Raw genomic sequence first — 24,104 nt, 5'->3', positions numbered from 1 at the left:
TAATTGGCCTAAAGAGAAGTAAGTGCTTACAAATCAAACAATTCTAAATTCAAGGAAATTAAAGTAAATGAATTTGAGGCTTGTGTGAACTGGGAAATAATCATTATTGTATTGATACATGATACTGATGTTTGTTTATTGATCTAATTAACAGAGACATTGTGCAGATACTTTTATAAATGATATAACTTTGGGTGATTTATCCTTACCAATCGACAGAATGATGATGTAAAGTACAAGTCATGGTTTCTGAAGAAAAGTAAGATGTGTGTTTTTAATAAAAAGTAATAAGGAATGGAATTACATTCTATTAAGGAAAAGCAAAGTAAGTCTAAACGTACAGGTGGCTGTCCTCTAAGTGGACAAATGAAGTGACGAATACAGAAAGTGCAAAAAGGTGTGTTGCAAGTGAAAGAAGAGTTTTGTGCATGCTACAAGTTTGTTAAGACATTAAACTGCCTTTGAAGTCTTATTGTGACTATGACTAAGTGAACAACTATTGTTTCACAGTGAATATAAGCTGTTACCAAACTGGAATTTGGTTTTCTCTCACTGATTAAAAGAACAAAGTTTTCTTGGAATGTGGCTTTTGATAACAGACTACAGCACATATGAACAAAGCTCATTCTGCTTCTACAAAAGTTAACGCCTCTTCAGGGAATTTAAAATGGATTAAAAATGGCCATAAACCAAAGAGTTGGGGCTATGAGAGGTCCAACGTGGCCACTTGGCTTTTCCTGGCTCCCTGACAAACCTCATTTTTATTTGATAATGCCTTTCCTGGCTTCAGAATTAATATCTCAGAATAGAAAAAAATGGTTAAAAGGTGCTTTCCACAATCTCCAGTGATCAGGGCACCCACTTTGCTGGACAGGTCATACAGACATTCACAAAAGCTTCATGAGTTTCTTCGCGACTACTGCTTTCACTGATGTCCTTGGCCATTGGGCAAGGACAGCAGAACAAAGGGATCAATTGCATGGGATGGAGTAGACTGCTAAATATGACCGCAATTTTCACGACTTTTTGTCTGACATATTGTTGATTTTTACTCTGTGTTTTCAGATATAAAGAAGCACTTCTCCTCGAGTTACTGGTCATTTAAAACAATCTAGTGATTTACTCCTACGGGTAAAATTATACCTTTTTTCTCTCTGCCTCATCCCTCCAGAAGCTGGAGACACTTGGGTTCTGAACAGCCTTCTCAGGTAAATAAAAAGACTGTCTCCCGACATATACAGAAATCTCAACGTATACTGGGGAGCTCTAAAAGAAAAATCCACCTAACTGATGTCAGGCCTATGGCATCTATTACGTTTCACTGAATATTAAGTTCCAGTTTTTTAAGTTAAGGTCTGTATTTACTAAGACGCACTCCTTAGATAGTTCCTTGTGGTTATGTTACATTGCTAAGAGGTTTAATTAAGTTGTTAAAAAGGACATTCTGAGTTTGTTTCTAAAGCTTATCTCAATAACCAGTCTTTGAATCAAGATCAGATGCTCAGGATCTACAACCAGGATATCAACAGCAAGCTATAGTCATTTAGCAAACTAAGTCAGATGACATGGAGATGTCACTGGGCTACACCTACTAGAAGTTCTTGACTTAACTTCTTACTTATGATTCTACTATTACTGCTATTGCTTTCTATATTGCCTGTTTCAAGAAGTGTTGTTCCTTACATTATCAAGTGTGTGACTGAGCCACTAAGTGAGTCACTGTATGACTTAGCTGGAAAAAGAAGAGAAGTGAAAAGCAAAGGAGATAAGGAAAGATATAAGCATCTGAATGCAGAGTTCCAAAGAACAGCAAGGAGAGATAAGTGAAAGGTTGTTGTTGAATCACGCGAATACACCAGGATTCTTGGCTCCCGGAGGAGAAGAATTCAATCCGGGGCCAGAGACAAGGCTTGATTGCTCAGAGCTTTTGTGTAATAAAGTTTTTTTATTAAAGTATAAAGGAGATAGAGAAAGCTTCTGACATAGGCATCAGAAGGGGGCAGAAAGAGCACCCCCCTGCTAGTCTTCAGCTGGATGTTATATAGTCACTAGCAGTCTGTTAATGAAAGAAAGGAATGTCTTAAAATTTAGAATGGCACCAAATGGTTTATCTTGGGCCATAAAATAATTAACTTGAATCTTAAAGAAGGACAGACCACCATACAAATAGTTTCATTTACATAGATTAGGGGAACAATATCTGAGTATAACATACTGGTTTGTCAAGTAGGTTTTGGGCCAAGAGGCGGAACCGACTTGGAGACAGAGTTTGGGGTAAAGGCGTAGTACATTAGCATAGCTTAAGACAAACATTTCCATAAGAAAAAGGCATTGGTTATCTCTAGGCTCAAGAATAGCTAACTTCAGGTGAAACCAGGTGTCATTATGGCAACACAGTATTTTAAGAGAAACCTCTCTTTAAATTTGTATAGAGAAGGAAAAAAATATTGTTAGTTTGTTTCTTCCTGCCGCTTAAGAGAGATAAAAATGTCTGACACTTGCAGGCTATTTCCTCCATTTGGAGACCCCTGGCCTTCCTGCCTGTTACCCTCTCATTCCCCCCTTTTCTTTTAGGAGAATTATGTTGTCTAGGGAAAAGGGGCGTCGTTCTCATTCCATAACTACTTCCGAGCTGACAAGGGGCGTTGTCCCTAAATTGGTGAGGCAACATATTCTCCTAATCCTCATATTGAGGATATCTGATCCAGGGGCCCCAAATAGTAGTCGGAGGAAGCTACAGCAGTAGCAGGAGTTTGAGCAACCATTTGTAACTTAAAAGCTTTCATGCGGCTAGAAACAAATCCAGTTATACAATTACAGATGCAGGGAGCAAACAGCAAGAACAAAACAACCAGAATTATTAAAAGTCACATTATGTCCATAGTTAAAGTGCAAAGTGTTGCACCAGTCCATTTTAGGGTTGGTAGATGTCATCAGATGAAGAAGAGGCATCGCATGTGATTGTTGTCGAAGGTATTCACAGACTTGGAGAAAGTCTTTTCCTTGAAGTGGGGACGTCCACCACGGGAAGCCTTCCATTGACGAAGAGGGGAGTGCTCCACAGACCCAGCAGTTAGACCGATTGTGGAATGCAGCATAGGAGTGAGCCCAGGACAGGAAGACATTGTCTTGAGGATCCAACGGCAGACTCAGGATATTTGGAGTCAGCAGAAGTAAGCTCGCATAGGTTATCAGGTACATCTAAAAGGTACAAAGTCAGAGCATAGAAAGTAAAGACATAAAATGAAGTCACTTAATTTTGGTCAGGGTGCCACCTCTTAACTCGAGTATGATGTACCCACGAATCAATTTCTGGCACTTTGACAGCTGTGGGAGAAGAAAGAATAACCTGGTAAGGACCTTCCCAGAGAGGCTCGAGGGATGGGCCCCCAGATCCCAATGTTTTTATGAGGACCTCGGTTCCTGGCTCAAATAGAGGCTTGTTTGTCTCGGAGGCTGGGTCAGGAGTTGTCTCCCGGAGTTCTGTTAATGCCTGTTGAAAAGCTGAGAGCTGAGTTACATAATTAGTTAATTTCAAGGCTTCAGGGTCTATAACAATGTCTGTGCGTAAGAAAGGCCTTCCATAAATACATTTAAAGGGGGACAATCCCTTCTTTTGGGGTGTAGTTCGAGCCCTCATTAAAGCTATGGGTAGGACTTTAATCCATTTGTCCTGCGTCTCTTGAGTTAATTTGCGCAGATGTCTTTTGATAATGTCATTTGTTTTTTCAACTTTTCCGGAGGATTGGGGTCTCCAGGAACAGTGTAAGTGATATTCTATTCCTAGAGCTTTAGACACCCCCTGAGTTACAGCAGCTTCAAAGGCGGAGCCATTGTCACTCTGAAGGCTCCGTGGCAGCCCAAACCTGGGGATAATTTCATGGATTAAAATCTTTATAACCTCCTTAGCCTGTTCACTACGACTGGGAAAAGCCTCAATCCATCCAGTAAAGGTATCTACCCAAACTTGTAAGCAAGAATATCCATTAGCTTTTGGCATGTGAGTAAAATCAATTTTCCAATCTTCTCCAGGATACTTCCCACTTCGTTGTAATCCAGATTTTGTTAGCTTTTCAGTCTTTGGGTTATTTTTTTGACAAATCTCACACCTTTTGATAATATTCTTTAAAGTTTTCATTACATTTTTACCTTCAAACAAACGAGAAACCATTTGGTAAGTACTCTCGGCACCCAAATGAAAACTCTGATGTAAACCCTTAAGAATTTTTCACTGAGCATTTTCAGGAATTATTAATTGTCCATCCTCAGACTGTAACCATCTTTTATCAGTAATCTTTGTTCCTCGTTTTTCATATCTTTTTAATTCTTCTTCAGTATATTGTGGTCTTTTCTGTTCCACAGGACCTGTCCAGATCAAAGGCGTCTGTAGTGAAGGGGTTTCGTAAAGTGCCGCTTTTCTGGCTTGGCAGTCAGCCAGATGATTACCTTCGGCTATTTTACTCCCATCCCTGCTGTGCCCTTTGCAGTGCATAACAGCTACTTCTTTAGGACAATATATAGCAGTTAAAAGTCTCTCGATCTCTCTGAAATGTTTAATAGGTTCTCCTGTTGCTGTTTTAAAGTGTCTCTCTTTCCATATTGCAGCATGAGCATGTAAAGTCAAATAGGCATACTTAGAATCTGTGTAGATATTTACCCGCTGCCCTTTGCTTAACTCTAGAGCTCGGGTCAGGGCCACAAGCTCCGCTAACTGAGCACTGGTTCCCTGGGGGAGAGATTTTGCTTCCAAAACCTGTTCAGCAGTCACCACGGCGTAACCTGCTTTACGCTTTCCATCCTGAACAAAAGAACTGCCATCTGTAAATATTTCCATGTCAGGATTGTCTAATGGGGTATCCTTTAGATCCTCTTGAGCTGCATAGTTTAAAGTTAGGAATTGAGAACAATCGTGATCAGGTGTTTCATTTTCCTTCTCAGGAAGGAAAGTGGCAGGATTTAAATTTTCACAAACTTTAAGCTTAGTTACTGGTCCTTCTAACAACAATGACTGATACTTAAGAAGCCTACTGTCTGTCATCCAAATATTAACCTTAGAATTTAAGATTCCACTCACATCATGAGAAGTCAGGACAGTAAGGTTTCGTCCATTAATTATTTTTAAAGCTTCAGGTGCTAATAAAGCCGCTGCCCCAATTACTCTTAGGCAGTGGGGCCACCCACGTGAAACTACATCTAATTCTCTGCTTAGATAAGCTACAGGCTGCTGGTGAGGCCCTCGGGGTTGTGTCAAAACTCCCAATGCCACACCTTTTCTTTCAGTGACAAACAAATTAAATTCTGACCCTGTGGGCAAGCTCAGAGCTGGAGCTTGCAGGAGAGCAGTCTGAAGAACCTTAAAAGCCTTTTGAGTTTCTGGAGACCAAACCGGTTTGTCGGTTTGGGCCTGCTGAGTTTCAGCTATAAGTTTATATAAAGGCCGGGCAAGTTCCCCGTAACCTGGAATCCAAATGCGACAGTAACCTGTGATTCCCAAAAATCCTCTCAATTGTCTTAAAGTCATAGGTAGGGGGTGATTTAGTATAGGTTTAATTTTCTCAGGGCCTATGGCCCTAGTCCCTTCTGATATGATTAGGCCCAGATATCTAACCGATTGTTGACAAAGCTGAGCCTTTTCTCTTGATGCCTTGTAACCACAGTCCGCCAGAAAGTTTAAGAAATCTTCAGAGGCTCGCGAACAAGCTTCCTCTGTCTCAGCACAGAGCAAAATATCATCTACATATTGTAACACCACTGTTTCAGAGCTATTAAAGTTTTGTAGATCTCGTGACAAACTTTGTCCAAATAAGTGAGGACTGTCACGAAATCCCTGGGGCAAAACTGTCCAGGTTAATTGAGAAGCTGGCTGCGTAGGGTCTTCAAAGGCAAATAGGAATTGACTTTCTTCCGCCAAAGGCACTGAATAGAAGGCATCTTTTAAATCAATTACTGAGAAATATTTGGCCCGTTCAGGAATTTCAGACAATAGAGTATAAGGATTAGGCACTACGGGGTGTAAAGGAACTACAGCCTCATTTATTATTCGTAAATCTTGAACTAGTCTCCATTTACCATTCGATTTCTTTATACCCAAAATAGGAGTGTTGCAAGGACTGTTACAGGAAATTAATAGTCCCTGTTCCTTTAAATTTTCAATGATGGGTTTTAACCCTTCCTTAACTTCAGGTTTCAGTGGATACTGCTTCTTATGTGGAAATACGTGCAGGTCTTTGAGCTTAACAACTACAGGAATAGCATTTTGAGCTCGACCCACAGATTTTCCATCCGCCCATACTCTAGGATTTACATTTTGTTCAACTAAAGGGAGAGAAAGGGAGGGCTCCATATTCATGAAAACAGAGGCATGGACCTTGCTCAGTATATCCCTTCCCAAGAGGGGTGAGGGAGATTCTGGCACAATCAGAAACTCGTGTGAAAACAGCACAGAATCCCAGTTGCAAGATAAAGAATAACTGAAATAATACCTTTTGGCTCGTCCAGACAGTCCCATTACGGAAGCGGATCGGGAAGAAAGTGGGCCAGGGGCTTCAGTGAGCACAGAATAAGTTGCCCCAGTATCTAAAAGGAAATCGACGGATTGGCCCCCCACAACTATTAATACCCAGGGTTCCTCAGGTGTAATTAGGACGGGAGCTTGTGTGGCGACCCCTGGGCACCTTCAGTCCTGATTGTCTTGAGAGTCCGACCCGGGAGACCTACGCCTCTGGGGGCAGTCTCTCTTCCAGTGTGGTCCTTTGCAGACCGGACATGGAGCCGGGGGCAGCTTAGATGCCTGAGGGCAATCCCGCTTGAGGTGTCCCCCCTTTCCACAGTAGTAGCAAGCCCATCTGTTTTCACCTGGGCCCCTCTGGGCACTTTTCTCAGGCTGTTTAAGAACGTTTTTCATAGCCATGGCGAAGGCTTCCGCCTTTTCCTTTGTCTTTTTTTCTTTTCCTCATATTCTCTACCGTAATAGACTGTCTGAGCCAGTTGTAACAGAGTATCTAAAGACTGATTTGGTCCATACGCCTGTTTTAATAGCTTACGGCGGATATCTGGAGCCGACTGAGTGAGAAATCTATCTTTTAAGATCACTTTTTTCTCTTCACTTTCGGGATCAATCTCAGTGAATCTGCGAAGGCCTTCTCTCAGTCTATCTAGGAATTTACCAGGAGCTTCTTTTTCCTCCTGTTCTATATCTGCCAATTTGCCATAGTTTAAAGGCTTAGAACGTGCCTGTCTAAGTCCTTCAGGAATACATCTAACAAAATGATTCTGATCCCATCTTCCTTTAGCTGTGTTGTAGTCCCAGTCTGGTTCTATAGTTGGGACCGCCTGATTCTCAGTGGGGAGGGCCGCTATCTCGTTCTCCCTCTTCTCTACTGATTCATTACCAAGCCATTCATCTCCATAAGCAACCGCTTTTCCCAAAACTCGAGTCTTTGACTCGGGAGTCAGCGTTTGTCCCAAGATATACATCACATCCTTCCAGGTGAGGTCATAAAGCAGAGTAACACCTTTGAAAGCTCTAATATATTTTTCTGGGTCATCTAAATAGTCTCCCAGATCTTCCTTGATTCTTTGTATCTCTTGATAAGAGAAAGGCTTATTAACTCTCACAGACTGATTATTTTTCCCGGTGGGTGTTTTATAAAGAGGCAACAGCTTTTGTGGCTGTTCCTCAGTCTCTCTGGCTGTTCTGCGCATATGATCCCAGGGATAGATTGGAGAAACCTGTTTTTCCTCTTCTCTTTGTCTCCTGTCCTCCATCTCATCTCTTACTTCGATGGTCTGAGTTTCTACTGAAACCAGAGTAGTCTGAGGTCGTACTGAGACAGGAGATGTTTGGACCTCCATGTGGGCAGTTTGAATCCCAGTTTGGAGTCCCCAGCACGGGGGCAAAGTAAGAGGACAGGAGGGAGCTGAAGGTTTCACGCCCAAATCTATACCCTTAGGACATAAGTCTGGCATATTTCGCAGAGAGTAAAAGGGCAACACATATGCTACTTCTACCCATTTCCCTTGTTCCTTACAGAACCGGTCTAATTGTAGAACAGTATTATACTTAAGAGACCCTCCAACCGGCCACTGTTCGCCGTCCTCCAATGGATACCATGGCCATGCAGTATCACATAGGAAGACCAGGTGTGTCTTCTTTAAGCCCTGGGGATCAAATCTATCCCAGTTTTTCAGGATACAGTTCAAAGGAGTGAGGCTGGAATTGTTAGCTCCCATCTGTAAGAGAGAAAAAAAGCGACCAGCGCCATTTTTTCTACCGGAGGCGTCCCTCCCTGCTCTAGATGGGGGTGTAGACAGACGTTACACCAAAAGCTTTTCCTTCCTGGTCGGACTTAGTCTGTCCCTTACCGACGCAGGCGCCGTACTCGTCCCTCCCGGTTCTACCACCGAGATGGGGTGGGGATGTACCAGGGGTAGACTTGATAGCATCCCTATTTGACGTCCAGCTCTTCACCCTTAACCTTGCTTGTCTCTGATGTCACCTGGGGTGAATCAGAGTAACCTTCTGGAATGCCTCCCAAGCTAAGACCGCTGTGGGAAACATTTGTCACCTGAGTGCCTGTGCACGACCCTGAGCATTTCCTGACTACAATAAGACCGACGCGAACATAAAACTGAGATGTTCTTTTCAAGCATCACCACACCAGTATAACAGCCTCCTCTGATCCACTAAGAGCTGGCGTTACCCATCGCAGTCCCAATCTGCGTAACCTTTAACCTCAGAGATGTTCTGGGGGCTAGAGCTCCATCTAGCTTCCGAACTTTCGATTTCTAGCGAGGCTAGGCGCTTTCTTGAATTACCAGTCTAAGTTTGGGACCTAAGCCACAGTATACAGTAACAATATAGATCACAAGTCTCTCGAAAGTCTATGATCCGATAGATTAGGTTAGTACTTCTAATTCTCAAAGAGTTATGAAATGGTCAAAGAGACCGAAAAGTTTGACCGAGAAAGGAGAGTTCGGTCCACACGCTTTGCCCATTTCTGGTCGGTTCCCGAAGGAGACATTGAGTGCCTCTTGGCATTGGCAGGTCGGTATAACACCCCAACAGGTTTTTCCCATAAGCCCTATGAGATCACTGTGGAACCGCAGAGCAGGGCCCCTTACTTGCTTCACGCAGGGCCTGTCATTCATTCACACAAGCACACGGTAGAGTTAGTAAAGCACAGCAGAAAACGTGTTCGCTAAGAGAACAAAGAACTAAAGCTCTAAGCATCCTTACCTTGTCCTGAAGGATCCCGGACGAGCCCCCAAGATGAAAGGTTGTTGTTGAATCACGCGAATACACCAGGATTCTTGGCTCCCGGAGGAGAAGAATTCAATCCGGGGCCAGAGACAAGGCTTGATTGCTCAGAGCTTTTGTGTAATAAAGTTTTTTATTAAAGTATAAAGGAGATAGAGAAAGCTTCTGACATAGGCATCAGAAGGGGGCAGAAAGAGCACCCCCCTGCTAGTCTTCAGCTGGATGTTATATAGTCACTAGCAGTCTGTTAATGAAAGAAAGGAATGTCTTAAAATTTAGAATGGCACCAAATGGTTTATCTTGGGCCATAAAATAATTAACTTGAATCTTAAAGAAGGACAGACCACCATACAAATAGTTTCATTTACATAGATTAGGGGAACAATATCTGAGTATAACATACTGGTTTGTCAAGTAGGTTTTGGGCCAAGAGGCGGAACCGACTTGGAGACAGAGTTTGGGGTAAAGGCGTAGTACATTAGCATAGCTTAAGACAAACATTTCCATAAGAAAAAGGCATTGGTTATCTCTAGGCTCAAGAATAGCTAACTTCAGGTGAAACCAGGTGTCATTATGGCAACACAGTATTTTAAGAGAAACCTCTCTTTAAATTTGTATAGAGAAGGAAAAAAATATTATTAGTTTGTTTCTTCCTGCCGCTTAAGAGAGATAAAAATCTCTGACACTTGCAGGCTATTTCCTCCATTTGGAGACCCCTGGCCTTCCTGCCTGTTACCCTCTCATAAGCAAGCCTTCCTCAGCGATCAATGCAAAGAAATAGAGGAAAACAACAGAATGGGAAAGACTAGAGATCTCTTCAAGAAAATTAGAGATACCAAGGGGACATTTCATGCAAAGATGGGCTCGATAAAGGACAGAAATGGTATGGACCTAACAGAAGCAGCAGATATTAAGAAGAGGGGGCAAGAATACACAGAAGAACTGTGCAGAAAAGATCTTCACGACCCAGATAATCACGACGGTGTGATCACTGACCTAGAGCCAGACATGCTGGAATGTGAAGTCAAGTGGGCCTTAGAAAGCATCACTACGAACAAAGCTAGTGGAGGTGATGGAATTCCAGAGGAGCTGTTTCAAATCCTGAAAGATGATGCTGTGAAAGTGCTGCACTCAATATGCCAGCAAATTTGGAAAACTCAGCAGTGGCCTCAGGACTGGAAAAGGTCAGTTTTCATTCCAATCCCAAAGAAAGCAATGCCAAAGAATGCTCAGACTACCGCACAATTGCACTCATCTCACATGCTAGTAAAGTAATGCTCAAAATTCTCCAAGCCAGGCTTCAGCAATACACGAACCGTGAACTTCCAGATGTTCAAGCTGGTTTTAGAAAAGGCAGAGGAACCAGAGATCAAATTGCCAACATCTGCTGGATCATGGAAAAAGCAAGAGAGTTCCAGAAAAACATCTATTTCTGCTTTATTGACGATGCCAAAGCCTTTGACTGCATGGATCACAATAAACTGTATAAAATTCTGAAAGAGATGGGAATACCAGAACACCTGACCTGCCTCTTGAGAAATCTGTATGCAGGTCAGGAAGCAACAGTTAGAACTGGACATGGGAAAACAGACTGGGTCCAAATAAGAAAAGGAGTTCGTCAAGGCTGTATATTGTCACCCTGCTTATTTAATTTCTATGCAGAATACATCATGAGAAACGCTGGACTGGAAGAAACACAAGCTGGAATCAAGATTGCCGGGATAATATCAATAACCTCAGATATGCAGATGACACCACCCTTATGGCAGAAAGTGAAGAGGAACTCAAAAGCCTCTTGATGAAAGTGAAAGTGGAGAGTGAAAAACTTGGCTTAAAGCTCGACACGCAGAAAACGAAGATCATGGCATCTGGTCCCATCGCTTCATGGGAACTAGATGGGGAAATAGTGGAAACAGTATCAGACTTTATTTTGGGGGGCTCCAAAATCACTGCAGATGGTGACTGCGGCCATGAAATTAAAAGACGCTTACTCCTTGGAAGAAAAGTTATGAACAACCTAGATAGCATATTCAAAAGCAGAGACATTACTTTGCCAACAAAGGTCCGTCTAGTCAAGGCTATGGTTTTTCCTGTAGTCATGTATGGATGTGAGAGTTGGACCATGAAGAAGGCTGAGCACCGAAGAACTGATGCTTTTGAACTGTGGTGTTGGAGAAGACTCCTGAGAGTCCCTTGGACTGCAAGGAGATGCAACCAGTCCATTCTGAAGGAGATCAGCCCTGGGATTTCTTTGGAAGGAATGATGCTGAAGCTGAAACTCCAGTACTTTGGCCACCTCATGCAAAGAGTTGACTCTTTGGAAAAGACCCTGATGCTGGGAGGGATTGGGGGCAAGAGGAGAAGGGGACAACAGAGGATGAGATGGCTGGATGGCATCACTGACTCGATGGACGTGAGTCTGAGTGAAGTCCAGGAGTTGGTGATGGAGAGGGAGGCCTGGCGTGCTGCGATTCATGGGGTCACGAAGAGTCGGACACGACTGAGCGACTGAACTGAACTGAACTGACATAACATAAGAAATCCCCACATAATAGGAATTAAGCTCAATATATGAGTTTTCTCATACAGTGTGATTTACTAGCGAAAAGCAACCACCACCCCACAACCTGAACTGCTCATGAATCCAGACTGAATGAGGCAGGCAGAATAATGTCTTATTTTAAGCCTCATTCCGAGAGAGAGAGATTTGTATGAATGATGTCTCTGTGAAATGAAGCAATATATTCTGGCCTCTTTATTTCCTAGTACTTGTATTTATTAACAGGAGAGATAAGAATGGCATATATTGTAAGCATCTTTTTTAAAAATTCCTCACCCAAAATATCTGGTATTAAACTCCGTAGTTCATGGCTGAAGGTCATGGATTATGGTTTCTGCTTAATTTACACATGAAGGCAGAGCTGAGGTCTCTATGGAAGGCTGTTAAACACTATAAGCAAACACAGAGATGGGGATATTGAAAAATATCAGTTATTACCAGATATTCGCAACTATCTGGGAAGACGAATGGATGATCTTTATGAAAATGTAACTCCAAACAACTGATCCACTTGAGGAGATAATTCAATTGGGAAATTAAGTAAGATTTGGTTGATTTACATTATTTACAACATATTCATTCAGTTACTTTGATAACTTCTGCCTCCTTAAGATGATTATTTACAATTCTGAAACACCATTCTTTTTTGACATTTAAATATTCAGCAAAATATGCAAAATAATATTTGCAAAGTATCTTGCAAGTACAAAAATAAGACACATACATATTCAGTTCAGTTCAGGCCCTCAGTCGTGTCTGACTCTTTGAGACCCCATGTACTGCAGCACACCAGGCCTCCCCGTCCCGTCACCAACTCCCGGAGTCCACCCAAACCCATGTCCATTGAGTCAGTGATGCCATCCAGCCATCTCATCCTCTGTTGTCCCCTTCTCCTCCTCCCCTCAACCTTTCCAAGCATCAGGGTCTTTTCAAATGCGTCAGCTCTTCTCATCAGGTGGCCAAAGTGTTGGAGTTTTAGCTTCAACATCAGTCCTTCCAATGAACACCCAGGACTGATCTCCTTTAGGATGGACTGGTTGGATCTCTTTGCAGTCCAAGGGACTCTCAAGAGTCTTCTCCAACACCACAGTTCAAAAGCATCAATCCTTCGGCCCTCAGCTTTCTTTATAGTCCAACTCTCACATCCATACATGACTGCTGGAAAAACTATAGCTTTGACTAGACAGATCTTTGTTGCTCGTAAAGTAATGCTCAAAATTCTCCAAGACAGGCTTCAGCAATACGTGCGCCATGAACTTCCAGATGTTCAAGCTGGTTTTAGAAAAGGCAGAGGAACCAGAGATCAAATTGCCAACACCTGCTGGATCATCGAAAAAGCAAGAGAGTTCCAGAAAAACGTCTATTTCTGCTTTATTGACTATGCCATAGCCTTTGACTGTGTGGGTCACAATAAACTGTGGAAAATTCTGAAGGAGACACACACATAATATAGCCAAATATTAATATGGCCTATCTTTGTGTGGAGAACAGTTAACAACATTTTTATGACATAGTAATAATATGATTCTTTAAAATCCATCATCTGTCCTATTAATTCTAAAAAATATTACATTTTTTGAGAGAAACATTAGAAAATATCCTATTACCTAAAATAAATCTATAATATTAAATATAGTTTAACTCATTATATAGAATACAAATCTATACTATTAATAGTTACATTTTATATCCAAAACTATGCACATTTTCATAAGAAAATGCAGCAATCTTAAAAATGTATTTCAAACAAAATGTATACTTTGCCCTAGAAAATCATGAAAATCCTATAGGTATGGATGTATACACATTAGACTTCCCTGGTAGCTCAACTGGTAAAGAATCCACCTGCAATGCAGGAGACCCCTGGTTGATTCCTGGGTCGGGAAAATCCCCTGGGGAAGAGATAGGCTACCCACTCCAGTATACTTGGGCTTCCCTGATGGCTCAGTTGGTAACGAGTCTGCCTGCAATGTGGGAGACCTGGGTTCAGTCCCTGGCTTGGGAAGATCCCCTGGAGGAGAACATGGCAACCCACTCCGATATTTGTGCCTGGAGAATCCCCATGGACAGAGAAGCCTGGTGGGCTACAGTCCATGTGGCCACAGAGTCAGAAACACCTAAGCACAGCAGCAGAATATATATATATATATATTCCCATCACTGAGTCTGATCTATATTTTGTCAAATATTATTTTAGGATTATTCTACACTTGAATTTAGATAGTAAGTGAAAGTCTTTTACTTTGAGATAAATCATCTGTTTTTTTTTTTTTTTTTTTTTAAATTTTATTTTATTTTTAAACTTTACATAACTGTATTAGATTTGCCAAATATCAAAATGAATCCGCCACAGGTTTACATGTGTTCCCCATCCTGAACCCTCCTCCCTCCTCCCTCCCCATTCCATCCCTCTGGGTCGTCCCAGTGCACCAGCCCCAAGCATCCAGTATCGTGCATCGGACCTGGACTGGCAACTCATTTCATACATGATATTTTACATGTTTCAATGCCATTCTCCCAAATCTTCCCACCCTCTCCCTCTCCCACAGAGTCCATAAGATAAATCATCTGTTTTGAGGAACTAAAGGATTTATATTTTCTTCTTTTTTGTAGCAAAGTCAGTTGTAGTTTATTTATTCCTTGATCATGTATACTTAATGTCAAACCCAGTTCAAATAGCATGAGTTTGTGTGTGTATATATATATATATATATATATATATATATATATATACATATATTTCCCCCAATACTTACAATGTTACTTCACACACAGATCACACAGTGACTTGCTTTTCAGACTGTAAGACTTGCCATGTCGACTATAAGGCTGGACTTTACACTATGTTGTATTTAGATCTATATATTCTTTTCACTTAAGTAAAATAATAGCAGTTCACAAATACACACAAAAAAATCTCTAGGTACTTGATTAAAAGAAATCTAGAGTTGTAGGATACGAGGCTAGGTATATAGTTCTGAAAGGAGTTTGCAGTATGTGATTGTTCTTATTTTCCTATAACTGCCTTTTTGTTTTTGTTTAGTCGCTGAATCATGTCCAGCTGTTTTGCATCCCCATGGGCTGTAGCCCACCAGATTCCTCTCTCCATGGGATTTCCCAGGCAAAAACACTGGAGTGGGTAGCCATTTCCTTCTCCAGAGGATCTTCCTGGCCCAAGGATTGAACATGTGTCTCCTGCATTAGCAGGTGGATTCTTTAACTGTCTTTTACCTTGTAACATATTATTACCTTTTATACCTTGAGGCCAAGTATTTTGAGAGCGAAGTCTCCCCCAGGTTTAGCCTTCAATACAGGCAGGATCACTCTCCCTCCAGATTTTTCAGTGTGTTTTTACTCTGTAAAAAGTTTCCTTTTCTTTTTTTTTAAACAAAGGGGATTATTAGTGAAAAGTGAAATCAAGGAAAACGCATTGAGAGGAAAATAAAGAAGGAACCACTGAAGGCAAGCTGTTGTTGGAGGCTTGGCTTTTACACATTCTGCCTGATGTTCCCATTAGCAGGAGAGACTCAGCAACAGAGGGAGTGATGAGAAGACAGTCACTGGCGTCAGAGATGAATGACCTTCAGATCATTAAGCTCCCTTCCCAGAACCTTTTATTGCACCAAACTCTTCTTATGGAATTTTTCATCTCCATGTTTCTAAGTGTGTAGATAAGCGGGTTGAGCATGGGGACAATAATTGTGTAGAAGAGCATAAACACTTTATCCTCTGGTAATGTTGTGGCAGGTCTAATGTAAACAAAGATGACAGGTGTGAAAAAGAGGATCACGGACTGTGATGTGGGAACTACAGGTGGAAAGTGCTTTATGGCGGCTTTCTGCAGAATATGTGCACACATTATACAGAATCAAAATGTAGGAGGCCATCAAAACCACAAAGAGCACCAGTCCCATCAAGCCAGAATTGGCAATGACAAAAAAGCCAATTTTGTGTGTATCAGTGCAGGCTAGTTTCAACAAAAGATATGCATCACAGAAATAGTGGTCTATTTCACTGGGGCCACAGAAAGGTAAAACAATCGCAAGAAGAAAGAGACCAAGAGAATGAAGACGTCCCCCTGCACACGACGCTATGAGAACTGAGTGACGTTTTTGCCTGTTCGTGGTGATGGCGTCGTGGAGAGGTTTGCTGATGACCACATAGCAGTCACAGGCCATCCCTGTGAGGGTGAAGACCTCATTCCCCCCTCCCCAAAGAAGTGGGTGGTGAAAAGCTGTGTCATGCAGTTTTTATAGGAAATGGCCTTTTTCTCCATCAGTAAGTCAGTCATGAGTTTGGGTGTCACAGTGGAGGTGTAGAAGAGATCTGAGAGTGCAAGGCAGTTAAGGAAGAAGTACATGGGCTGGGTGATTAGCTGACTGCATGTAATAGAAATCACAATGATCAAATTCCCCAACCAAATAGCCAGGTAACAGAATAAGAAAAATAAAAAGCAGAGGATCTGGACTTTCTTGTCCATAGAAAGTTCTAAGAGGATAAATTCAGTAACATTATTTCTATCTTCCATGATCTGATGTTCAAGAAAGTTATCTGAAATGACAAAACCAATGAAACGAATCATTGATGAGAAAATGGAAACCTAATATCTACTTTAAATGGCACCAATGTGCCGGTGCTAGACGGCAAAGTCGATCAGGTCCCGAGAACGTGCACGGCGGGGCTGAGAAAAGAAACGAAAGCAAGAGAAATCTCCAACAAAGATGGGGTCGAGAGGTTCAGACACGTCTCCACGAAGGGACGCAGTCTGACACCAACTTTATTCAGCATCTCATATTTATACAGAAGAGCGTGAGAAAGACAAGACAGTTAACATTTTCTTTGTTTGACCTACACATCTTACAAACAGTCACAAGAAATCTTGAGAGCATGGGAATGGCACCCTGTTATTATTTCTTACACCAGATAATATTTCTCTGTGCGTGAGAAGTTTGCACAGAACTCCAGGTGCCTGCAGTAAATAAGCGCCTAATCTCTGGGGTGGCGGGACAGAGAGCTATGTTTGCAAGCAAACCCTCAAGGACTGAGGCAGCTCCCAGAGCTGTGTCCTTCGGACAAAGGACCCCGTTCTGACGGGCAGCTCCCCGCACCAATGCCTTTTAAAGACAAGTTCTTTTGAGACCCACTGAAATCATTTTCATTTAATACGAGTCTTTTGAATATCTAGTACTAATATTCCTCGAAGAGCTAAGAATACAGTGATAAATTAGACAAAGTTCCAGTTTTTATATAATTTAAATTATTTTGTGAGGAAGCCAGGAATTATGTTTATCAAGAATTTTTAAAAAAGAGATAATCTTAATAGTGTTAAGTAGGGCGACATATAATGTGCCGATTTAGGATGTAAAATAGAGGTAACTATAGAATTTGCTTGATTAAGTGGTTTCTAATGAAGTCACAAAATTGGTGTAGGGTGTGTGGGTGGGCTTTGCAGTGCTGGCACAGAGTCAATGTTAAATAAATATCAATTAAATAAAAATCTGGAAAGTGAACAATGTGCTATAATTTTGAAGGAATAATACAATACATAATCATCCTTTAGTCAGGTAATTCATGATAAAACTGAAGAACAAATCATTTTTATGAGTGGACTCATGATCCTTTTTGACTTTTAAGGTAGTTAAGTTGCTCAGTAGTATCTGACTCTTCGCGACCCAGTGGACTGTAGCCCACCAGGCTCCTCCATCCATGGGATTCTCCAGGCAAGAATACTGGAGTGGGTTGCCATTTCCTTCTCCAGGGGATCTTTCTGACTCAGGGATCAAACCCAGGTCTTCTGCATTGCAGGCAGATGCTTTAACCTCTGAGCCACCAGGGAAGCCCTTTTGACTTTTAAGAGGAAATAATTCCTTCATGCGAAATACTCCATGAAACTTTCATATTTCTTAAACAATATTTGTAGCATCTCTAGGTTAATATATTGACAACTATGCTTTTCCTGTTTGTCTATATTTCTCTTGCAAGATTATTTCCTCTTTCAAAATCAATTAGCATTCAGAAGTTATTTGAGTTACATCTTATCAGACTGTAATTATACTTGCCTAGTTTGGAAATCATATACTGAGGAATGGGCTCCTCTAATTCCAAAATAGTTCCCCCAAAACACAATACAACAAACAAGATGTAGCACTCCTTCCCTTAATTTCTTAGAGAATTCACCCACACAATCTGCATGTGGAGTAGAGTTCCCTTTGGTCACATCTTCTCTAGCATTCGTTATTGACAGACTTTGCAATGAGGACTATTCGAACTCGTGGAAGTGGTCCCTCCTTGTAACTTGGAGTTGAGTCGCTCCAAATATTAGTGTTATGGAACAAGATGACATTTTGGAAATGCAGAGAAATTCTATCATCTCCCTGCCCCAACTGCTCTTGTATTTTTCCATCATATTGAATATATGATCACATCCCTTCATGCTTGTTCCCCACGTTAGTCTCTGATGTCTTTTAACTGGAATGCCCTCTGCACTCTTTGGCTTCCATCCCATAGGGCATTTTTCATTTCTTGAATGTTCTAAGTTTCCCTGGTCGCATAGCCTTCCAAGATGCTATTTTCCCTGCCTGAAATTCTTCCTGCATCTTAACCCTGGTTTACGTAGGTTCAACCTATGGACCTCAACTCAATTGTTACTCTGAAAAGCCTTCCCTGACACCCAGGTTTTGGTGAGACAAGAGGCCCCTCGATAAGTTCTCAAAGGATCTGCCTGTGATGTATCATTAGATTCGTCTCAGTGAAAGCAGGAACTCTGTGTCTGCTTCTCTCCGCCTTCTAGTTCCAGAAACTTATTACATGCCTCCCAGCTCATCGTAGGTGCTCAGGATTTACTTAGTGTGTGAAAGACAGAAAAGTTCTTGGAAGCCTCAAGGTGTCACTTGGCTTGGCACTTTTGATCTCTTTGTATATTTGGCGATTCAATTCTTTATTTCCTGGGTTGACGTGTACACTATAATCAAGGCACAATCTAAGGCACTAAGACATATCCATAAATATAGGTTCTTGCTTTCAAGGAACTCGTACAGCAGATTTCTACAATTTAGGTTCTTGCTTTCAAGGAACTCGTACAGCAGATTTCTACAATTTAGGGCTTTTCAAATGCTCTACAAGAACGTGAACATTGAGTATGATCCATTTTCACTTCAAAGAAAGATATTTTGATTTCCATAGAAAAGGTGGAGACCTTGCAACCTTTAGTCCAATAATTATACCTTGACCATTTCAAGCAAGTCTTGTGGTTCCTTCTGGAGGTGTGTGGCTCTTGCAGAAATGTGAAGATCTTCCATCGTCCTCAGACTTTGGTGTCATTTGCAATCATAAAGAAAGCTTCCAGATATAGGTTCCAGACCACCACCACACACAGTCAGTAGCCAAAGGAGTGGATTCCAGGAATATGCGTTGTTAACCAGCATCACCGTTGATATTTCTGCTGCACACTCAATGCAGTAGCAAGGGCCTGGATTGTCCACTGGGTCTCATGTGGAATGGAAAGAAGGGCTTCCCCCCCCTCCCAAACATCCACCCCACTCTTGACAGCCTTGTGACTAGAAACGGGCCCCGAAACAAGAATCAGACAAACCAGATAAGCCCAGATGGTAGTCCATGAGATGAAGGAACTAAGCAGCTGGTTGGGATGGCGCCAAGGGGAAAGGTTGCTCTTTTTGTCTCCCACTCTACTCCTTTCTTCCTGGACGCCTTAGGGGTTCATCGTGGAGATTTGAAATAAAGTTCTCCAAAGTCATATGTGTTGAATCAAGATTTTGCATTTCACCATCTCTCAAAAACGAAGAGTGCTTAACCTGCACAGGTTTCTTTCAAAAAAGTCAATTGCTTTTCAGTTCTGGGGTTTCTCTCTTGCCTTGTTCAAGTAGCCTTAAGAGTAAAAATCAACGAAAACTAAAGAAAGATTCCAAGATACCAACAAAGGACACCTTCTGTTTCTTCAATCATCTTTCCACTTAGTAGCACACGAGCTCTTTTCTTTGTATTTTGCCTAGGGAATTCGCAATGTGCTGGTTCAGATGGCAAGGCATCCGCCCGCAGGAGACTCGGGTTTGATCCCTGGGTCGGGAAGATCCCCTGGAGAAGGTAATGGCAACCCACTCCAGTATTCTCGCCTGGGAAATGCCAAGGACAGAGGAGCCTGATGGGCCGCACTCCATGGGTCCTATAAGAGTTGGGCTCAACCCAGCAACTACGAACAGAAGTATTTCCAAAGACCACACTCGTGTGTGTGTGTGTGTGTGTGTGTGTGTGTGTGTGTGTGTCTGTCTGTGTGCCTGCCTGTGGTTCGTCTGCTCTCTCAGGAAGGTCGGGTGCTTGGCAGGCGGCGTGGGGACAAGGGGGGCGCCTCGGTAGGGCAAAGGGGCGGGGCTGAGGCGCTCCGGTCGACCGCGCCTCCGTGGCTCCCGGTGGGTTTGGGCAGCGGGCAGGTGCCGGGCAAGTTGGGCGCTCAAGATTCGCTGCGCCTAGGCCCGCAGGAGGTTCAGAGGCCCCCGGGCCGCGGGGATCGGGAGGCGGCGGGCCCCGAAGACCGACACCTCCGGGGTCGCGGGGCACTGAGCAGCGAACGGGATGGTGGGGGGGGGGTGCGAGGCCCCGCTCAGCCAGCGCGGCCGGGTCTGGAGTGGCCGGGGGTGGGAGGGCGCCGAGACCTCCGCACCCCTCAGCCCACCCCCCAGGCCCCGCGCGCACGCACGCACGCCCTCCCGGTCACTGGGGGGTCCTGGAAGCCCATCGGGCCCCCGGGCCCGGCCAGGCGGTTCCTGGTCTGGTGTTGGCGGTGTTCGGGGGCCGGGCCGGCGTCAGCAGGCTGGAGTGCGGTCGCGGGTCGTGCGGCTCAAGTACAGCACGGCCCCCCGAGGAGAGGGGCGGCCCGTTGGCCCGACCTGCAGGTCAGAGCGAAAGGGAGGCGAAGCGCAAGGCTCTTTGGGCGCCCCGCGGAGACCGCGTCCGTCTGCGGCCCTACCGGCCTGAAGGCGCCCGATCTCGTCTGATCGCGGAAGCTAAGCAGGGTCGGGCCTGTTTAGTATCTTGGATGGGAGACCACCTGGGAATTCCGGGTGCTGGAGGCTTTTTTGCCTACCAGAAGAGGTCCTTTAGCCCCCGCCCCGCGTCCCAATTCTTGGACCCACACCCCCCTCGCCCCCCCGCCAACCCCGCAGCCCCAGCCCCTCCCGGGGCGGGGGGAGGGAGTGGGTGGCCGGGGCCCCGACTCCCGCTGCAGACCTGGGTTGCCTCCCCGCGGCCCGCGAGCCCCTCCGCATTCGCATTCGGCTTTCAGGAAACCAGACGACCGGCCGTCCCGTCTCCCTCTGGGGCTCCTTTGGCTTGCCTCAGGCAATCCCGGGGCTTGCACCGACTCCAGCCAGAGCCCCAGCCCCCGCCCCACCCCCAGCCTCGCAGGCGATCGCGCATGCGCATGCGAGCGCGCGCACAGATCGATGTGCCCAAACGGGGCATCTGGCTTGTTGGCTTGGACTGGGGGTGGATCTATGCCTGGGAGTGGGACTGCTGAACCATAGGCTACTTCTACGTTTAGTTCCTTCGCGAACCTCCATACTCTTTTCCATCCCGGCTGTACCAACTCCCATTCCTACTCAGCGTGGAGGAGAGTTCCCTTTGCTCCACAGCTTCTCCAGCATCTGCTATGGACAGACATTGCAATGAGGCCCAGTCGGACTCGGGCGAAGTGGTCCCTCCTTGGCGTTTGGAGTTGAGTCTCTCCAATCATTAGTGACGTGGAGCAAGATGACCGTTTGGAAATGCAGATGCAATTCTGTCACCATCCTGCTCCAACGGCTCTTGTATTTTCCCATCATATTGAAGATACGACCAATTCCCTTCATGCCTGCTCCTCACGTTCTTCTCGGATGTCTTTTCCCTGGAATGCCCTCTGCACTCTTTGGCTTCCATCCCATAGGGCATTTTCATTTCTTGAACGTCCTAAGGTTCCCTGGTCACGTAGACTTCCAGGATGCTGTTTTCCCTGCCTGAAATTCTTCCTGCATCTCAACCCTGGTTTACGTAGGTTCAACCTATGGACCTCAACGCAATGGTTACTCTGAAAAGCCTTCCCTGACACCCAGGTTTTGGTGAGGGTAGAGGCCCCTCGACAAGTTCTCCAAGGATCTGCCTGTGATGTATCATTAGATTCGTCTCAGTGAAAGCAGGAACTCTGTGTCTGCTTCTCTCCGCCTTCTAGTTCCAGAAACTTATTACATGCCTCCCAGCTCATCGTAGGTGCTCAGGATTTACTTAGCGTGTGAAAGACAGAAAAGTTCTTGGAAGCCTCAAGGTGTCACTTGGCTCGGCACTTTTGATCTCTTTGTATATTTGGCGATTCCATTCTTTCCTTTCCTGGGTTCATGTGTACGCTATATTCAAGGCACAATCTAAGGCATTAAGACATATCCATCAGTATGGGTTCTTGCTTTCAAGGAACTCGTACAGCAGATTTCTACAGTTTAGGGCTTTTCAAATGCTCTAGAAGAATGTGAACGTTCAGTGTGATCCATTTTCATTTCCAAGAAAGATCGTTTGACTTCCATAGCAAAGGTGGAGACCTTCCGACGTGTAGTCCAATACTTAGACCTTGACCATGTCAGGCAAGTCTTGCGGTTCCTTCTGGAGGTGTGTGGCTCTTGCAGAAACGTGGAGATCTTCCATCGTCCTCGGACTTTGGTGTCATTTGCAATCATCAAGAAAGCTTCCAGGTATAGGTTCCAGACCATCACCGCACACACTCAGTAGCCAACGGAGTGGATTCCAGGAATATGCGTTGTTAACCAGCATCACCGTTGATATTGTTGCTGCACGCTCTATGCAGTGGCCAGGGCCTGGATTGTCCACTGGGTCTCATGTGGAATGGAAAGAAGGGCTTCCCCCACCCCCCACCCCACCCCCCACTCTTGACAGCCTTGTGACTAGAAACGGGCCCCGAAACAAGAATCAGACAAACCAGATAAGCCCAGATGGTAGTCCATGAGATGAAGGAACTAAGCAGCTGGTTGGGATGGCGCCAAGGGGAAAGGTTGCTCTTTTTGTCTCCCGCTCTACTCCTTTCTTCCTGGACGCCTTAGGGGTTCATCATGGAGATTTGAAATAAAGTTCACCAAAGTCATATGTGTTGAATCAAGATTTTGCGTTTCACCATCTCTCAAAAACGAAGAGTGCTTAACCTGCACAGGTTTCTTTCAAAAAAGTCAATTGCTTTTCAGTTCTGGGGTTTCTCTCTTGCCTTGTTCAAGTAGCCTTAAGAGTAAAAATCAACGAAAACTAAAGAAAAGATTCAAAGATACCAACAAAGGACACCTTCTGTTTCTTCAATCATCTTTCCACTTAGTAGCACACGAGCTCTTTTCTTTGTATTTTGCCTAGGGAATTCGCAATGTGCTGGTTCAGATGGCAAGGCATCCGCCCGCAGGAGACTCGGGTTTGATCCCTGGGTCGGGAAGATCCCCTGGAGAAGGAAATGGCAACCCACTCCAGTATTCTCGCCTGGGAAATGCCAAGGACAGAGGAGCCTGATGGGCCGCACTCCATGGGGCCTATAAAAGTTGGGCTCAACCCAGCAACTAAGAACAGAAGAATTTCCAAAGACCACACTCGTGTGTGTGTGTGTGTGTGTGTGTGTGTGTGTGTGTGTGTGTGTATCTCCCTCTCGCCGTCTTGGAGTCTGTCTCGGAAGCTTCATGGATTTCTGCCTCTGTCTCTCCCGACAGCCGTCCGCCGGGCCTTTGGTCTGGCCCCGGCCTCTCCCAGGTGCTATGGCTCTGGCTGAGGAGCTCGCGCAGGCCAGCTGTCTCCCATGGCGTGGGTGCGTGCGAGTGTGTGTGTCTGTCTGTGTGCCTGCCTGTGGTTCGTCTGCTCTCTCAGGAAGGTCGGGTGCTTGGCGGGCGGCGTGGGGACAAGGGGGGCGCCTCGGTAGGGCAAAGGGGCGGGGCTGAGGCGCTCCGGTCGACCGCGCCTCCGTGGCTCCCGGTGGGTTTGGGCAGCGGGCAGGTGCCGGGCAAGTTGGGCGCTCAAGATTCGCTGCGCCTAGGCCCGCAGGAGGTTCAGAGGCCCCCGGGCCGCGGGGATCGGGAGGCGGCGGGCCCCGAAGACCGACACCTCCGGGGTCGCGCGGCCCTGAGCAGCGAACGGGATGGGGGGGGAGGCCCCGCTCAGCCAGCGCGGCCGGGTCTGGAGTGGCCGGGGGTGGGAGGGCGCCGAGAACTCCGCACCCCTCAGCCCACCCCCCAGGCCCCGCGCGCACGCACGCACGCCCTCCCG

At 44.7% G+C, this 24,104-nt stretch overlaps 1 protein-coding gene and 1 pseudogene across 4 annotated transcripts; one reads left to right on the top strand and one right to left on the bottom strand.

The window, feature by feature from the left end:
* Positions 1-1,925: 1,925 nt before the first annotated feature.
* Positions 1,926-9,931, bottom strand: LOC129640899 (uncharacterized). 4 transcript variants are annotated; one of them, XR_008709031.1, is made up of 2 exons: positions 9,239-9,931; positions 1,926-3,201 (listed from the first exon to the last, which is right to left on the bottom strand). XR_008709031.1 is itself a non-coding variant. In XM_055565868.1 (2 exons), exon 1 carries the CDS (start codon positions 5,519-5,521, stop codon positions 4,229-4,231), a length of 1,293 nt encoding a protein of 430 aa, XP_055421843.1. In that variant the 3' UTR covers positions 2,753-3,201; positions 3,350-4,228. The 4 variants fall into 4 exon arrangements, 2 of the variants coding, with proteins under 2 accessions (XP_055421843.1, XP_055421842.1); XR_008709030.1 differs by having other exon boundaries at positions 2,753-3,327; XM_055565868.1 differs by lacking the exon at positions 9,239-9,931 and adding an exon at positions 3,350-5,521 and having other exon boundaries at positions 2,753-3,201.
* Positions 9,932-20,785: 10,854 nt separating this feature from the next.
* LOC129640971 (uncharacterized) lies at positions 20,786-20,905 on the top strand (annotated as a pseudogene).
* Positions 20,906-24,104: the final 3,199 nt, after the last annotated feature.

Source organism: Bubalus kerabau, unplaced genomic scaffold (assembly GCF_029407905.1).
Source record: "Bubalus kerabau isolate K-KA32 ecotype Philippines breed swamp buffalo unplaced genomic scaffold, PCC_UOA_SB_1v2 scaffold_54, whole genome shotgun sequence".
Classification (NCBI taxonomy): Eukaryota; Metazoa; Chordata; class Mammalia; order Artiodactyla; family Bovidae; genus Bubalus; species Bubalus kerabau.
Note: the sequence above shows the minus strand (reverse complement) of the source record. Positions and strands in the feature narration are given on the sequence as shown.

Excerpts from the sequence above, each read along its gene's own strand:
- LOC129640899 (XM_055565868.1), bottom strand. The coding sequence starts at position 5,521 with ATGACTTTAAGACAATTGAGAGGATTTTTGGGAATCACAGGTTACTGT.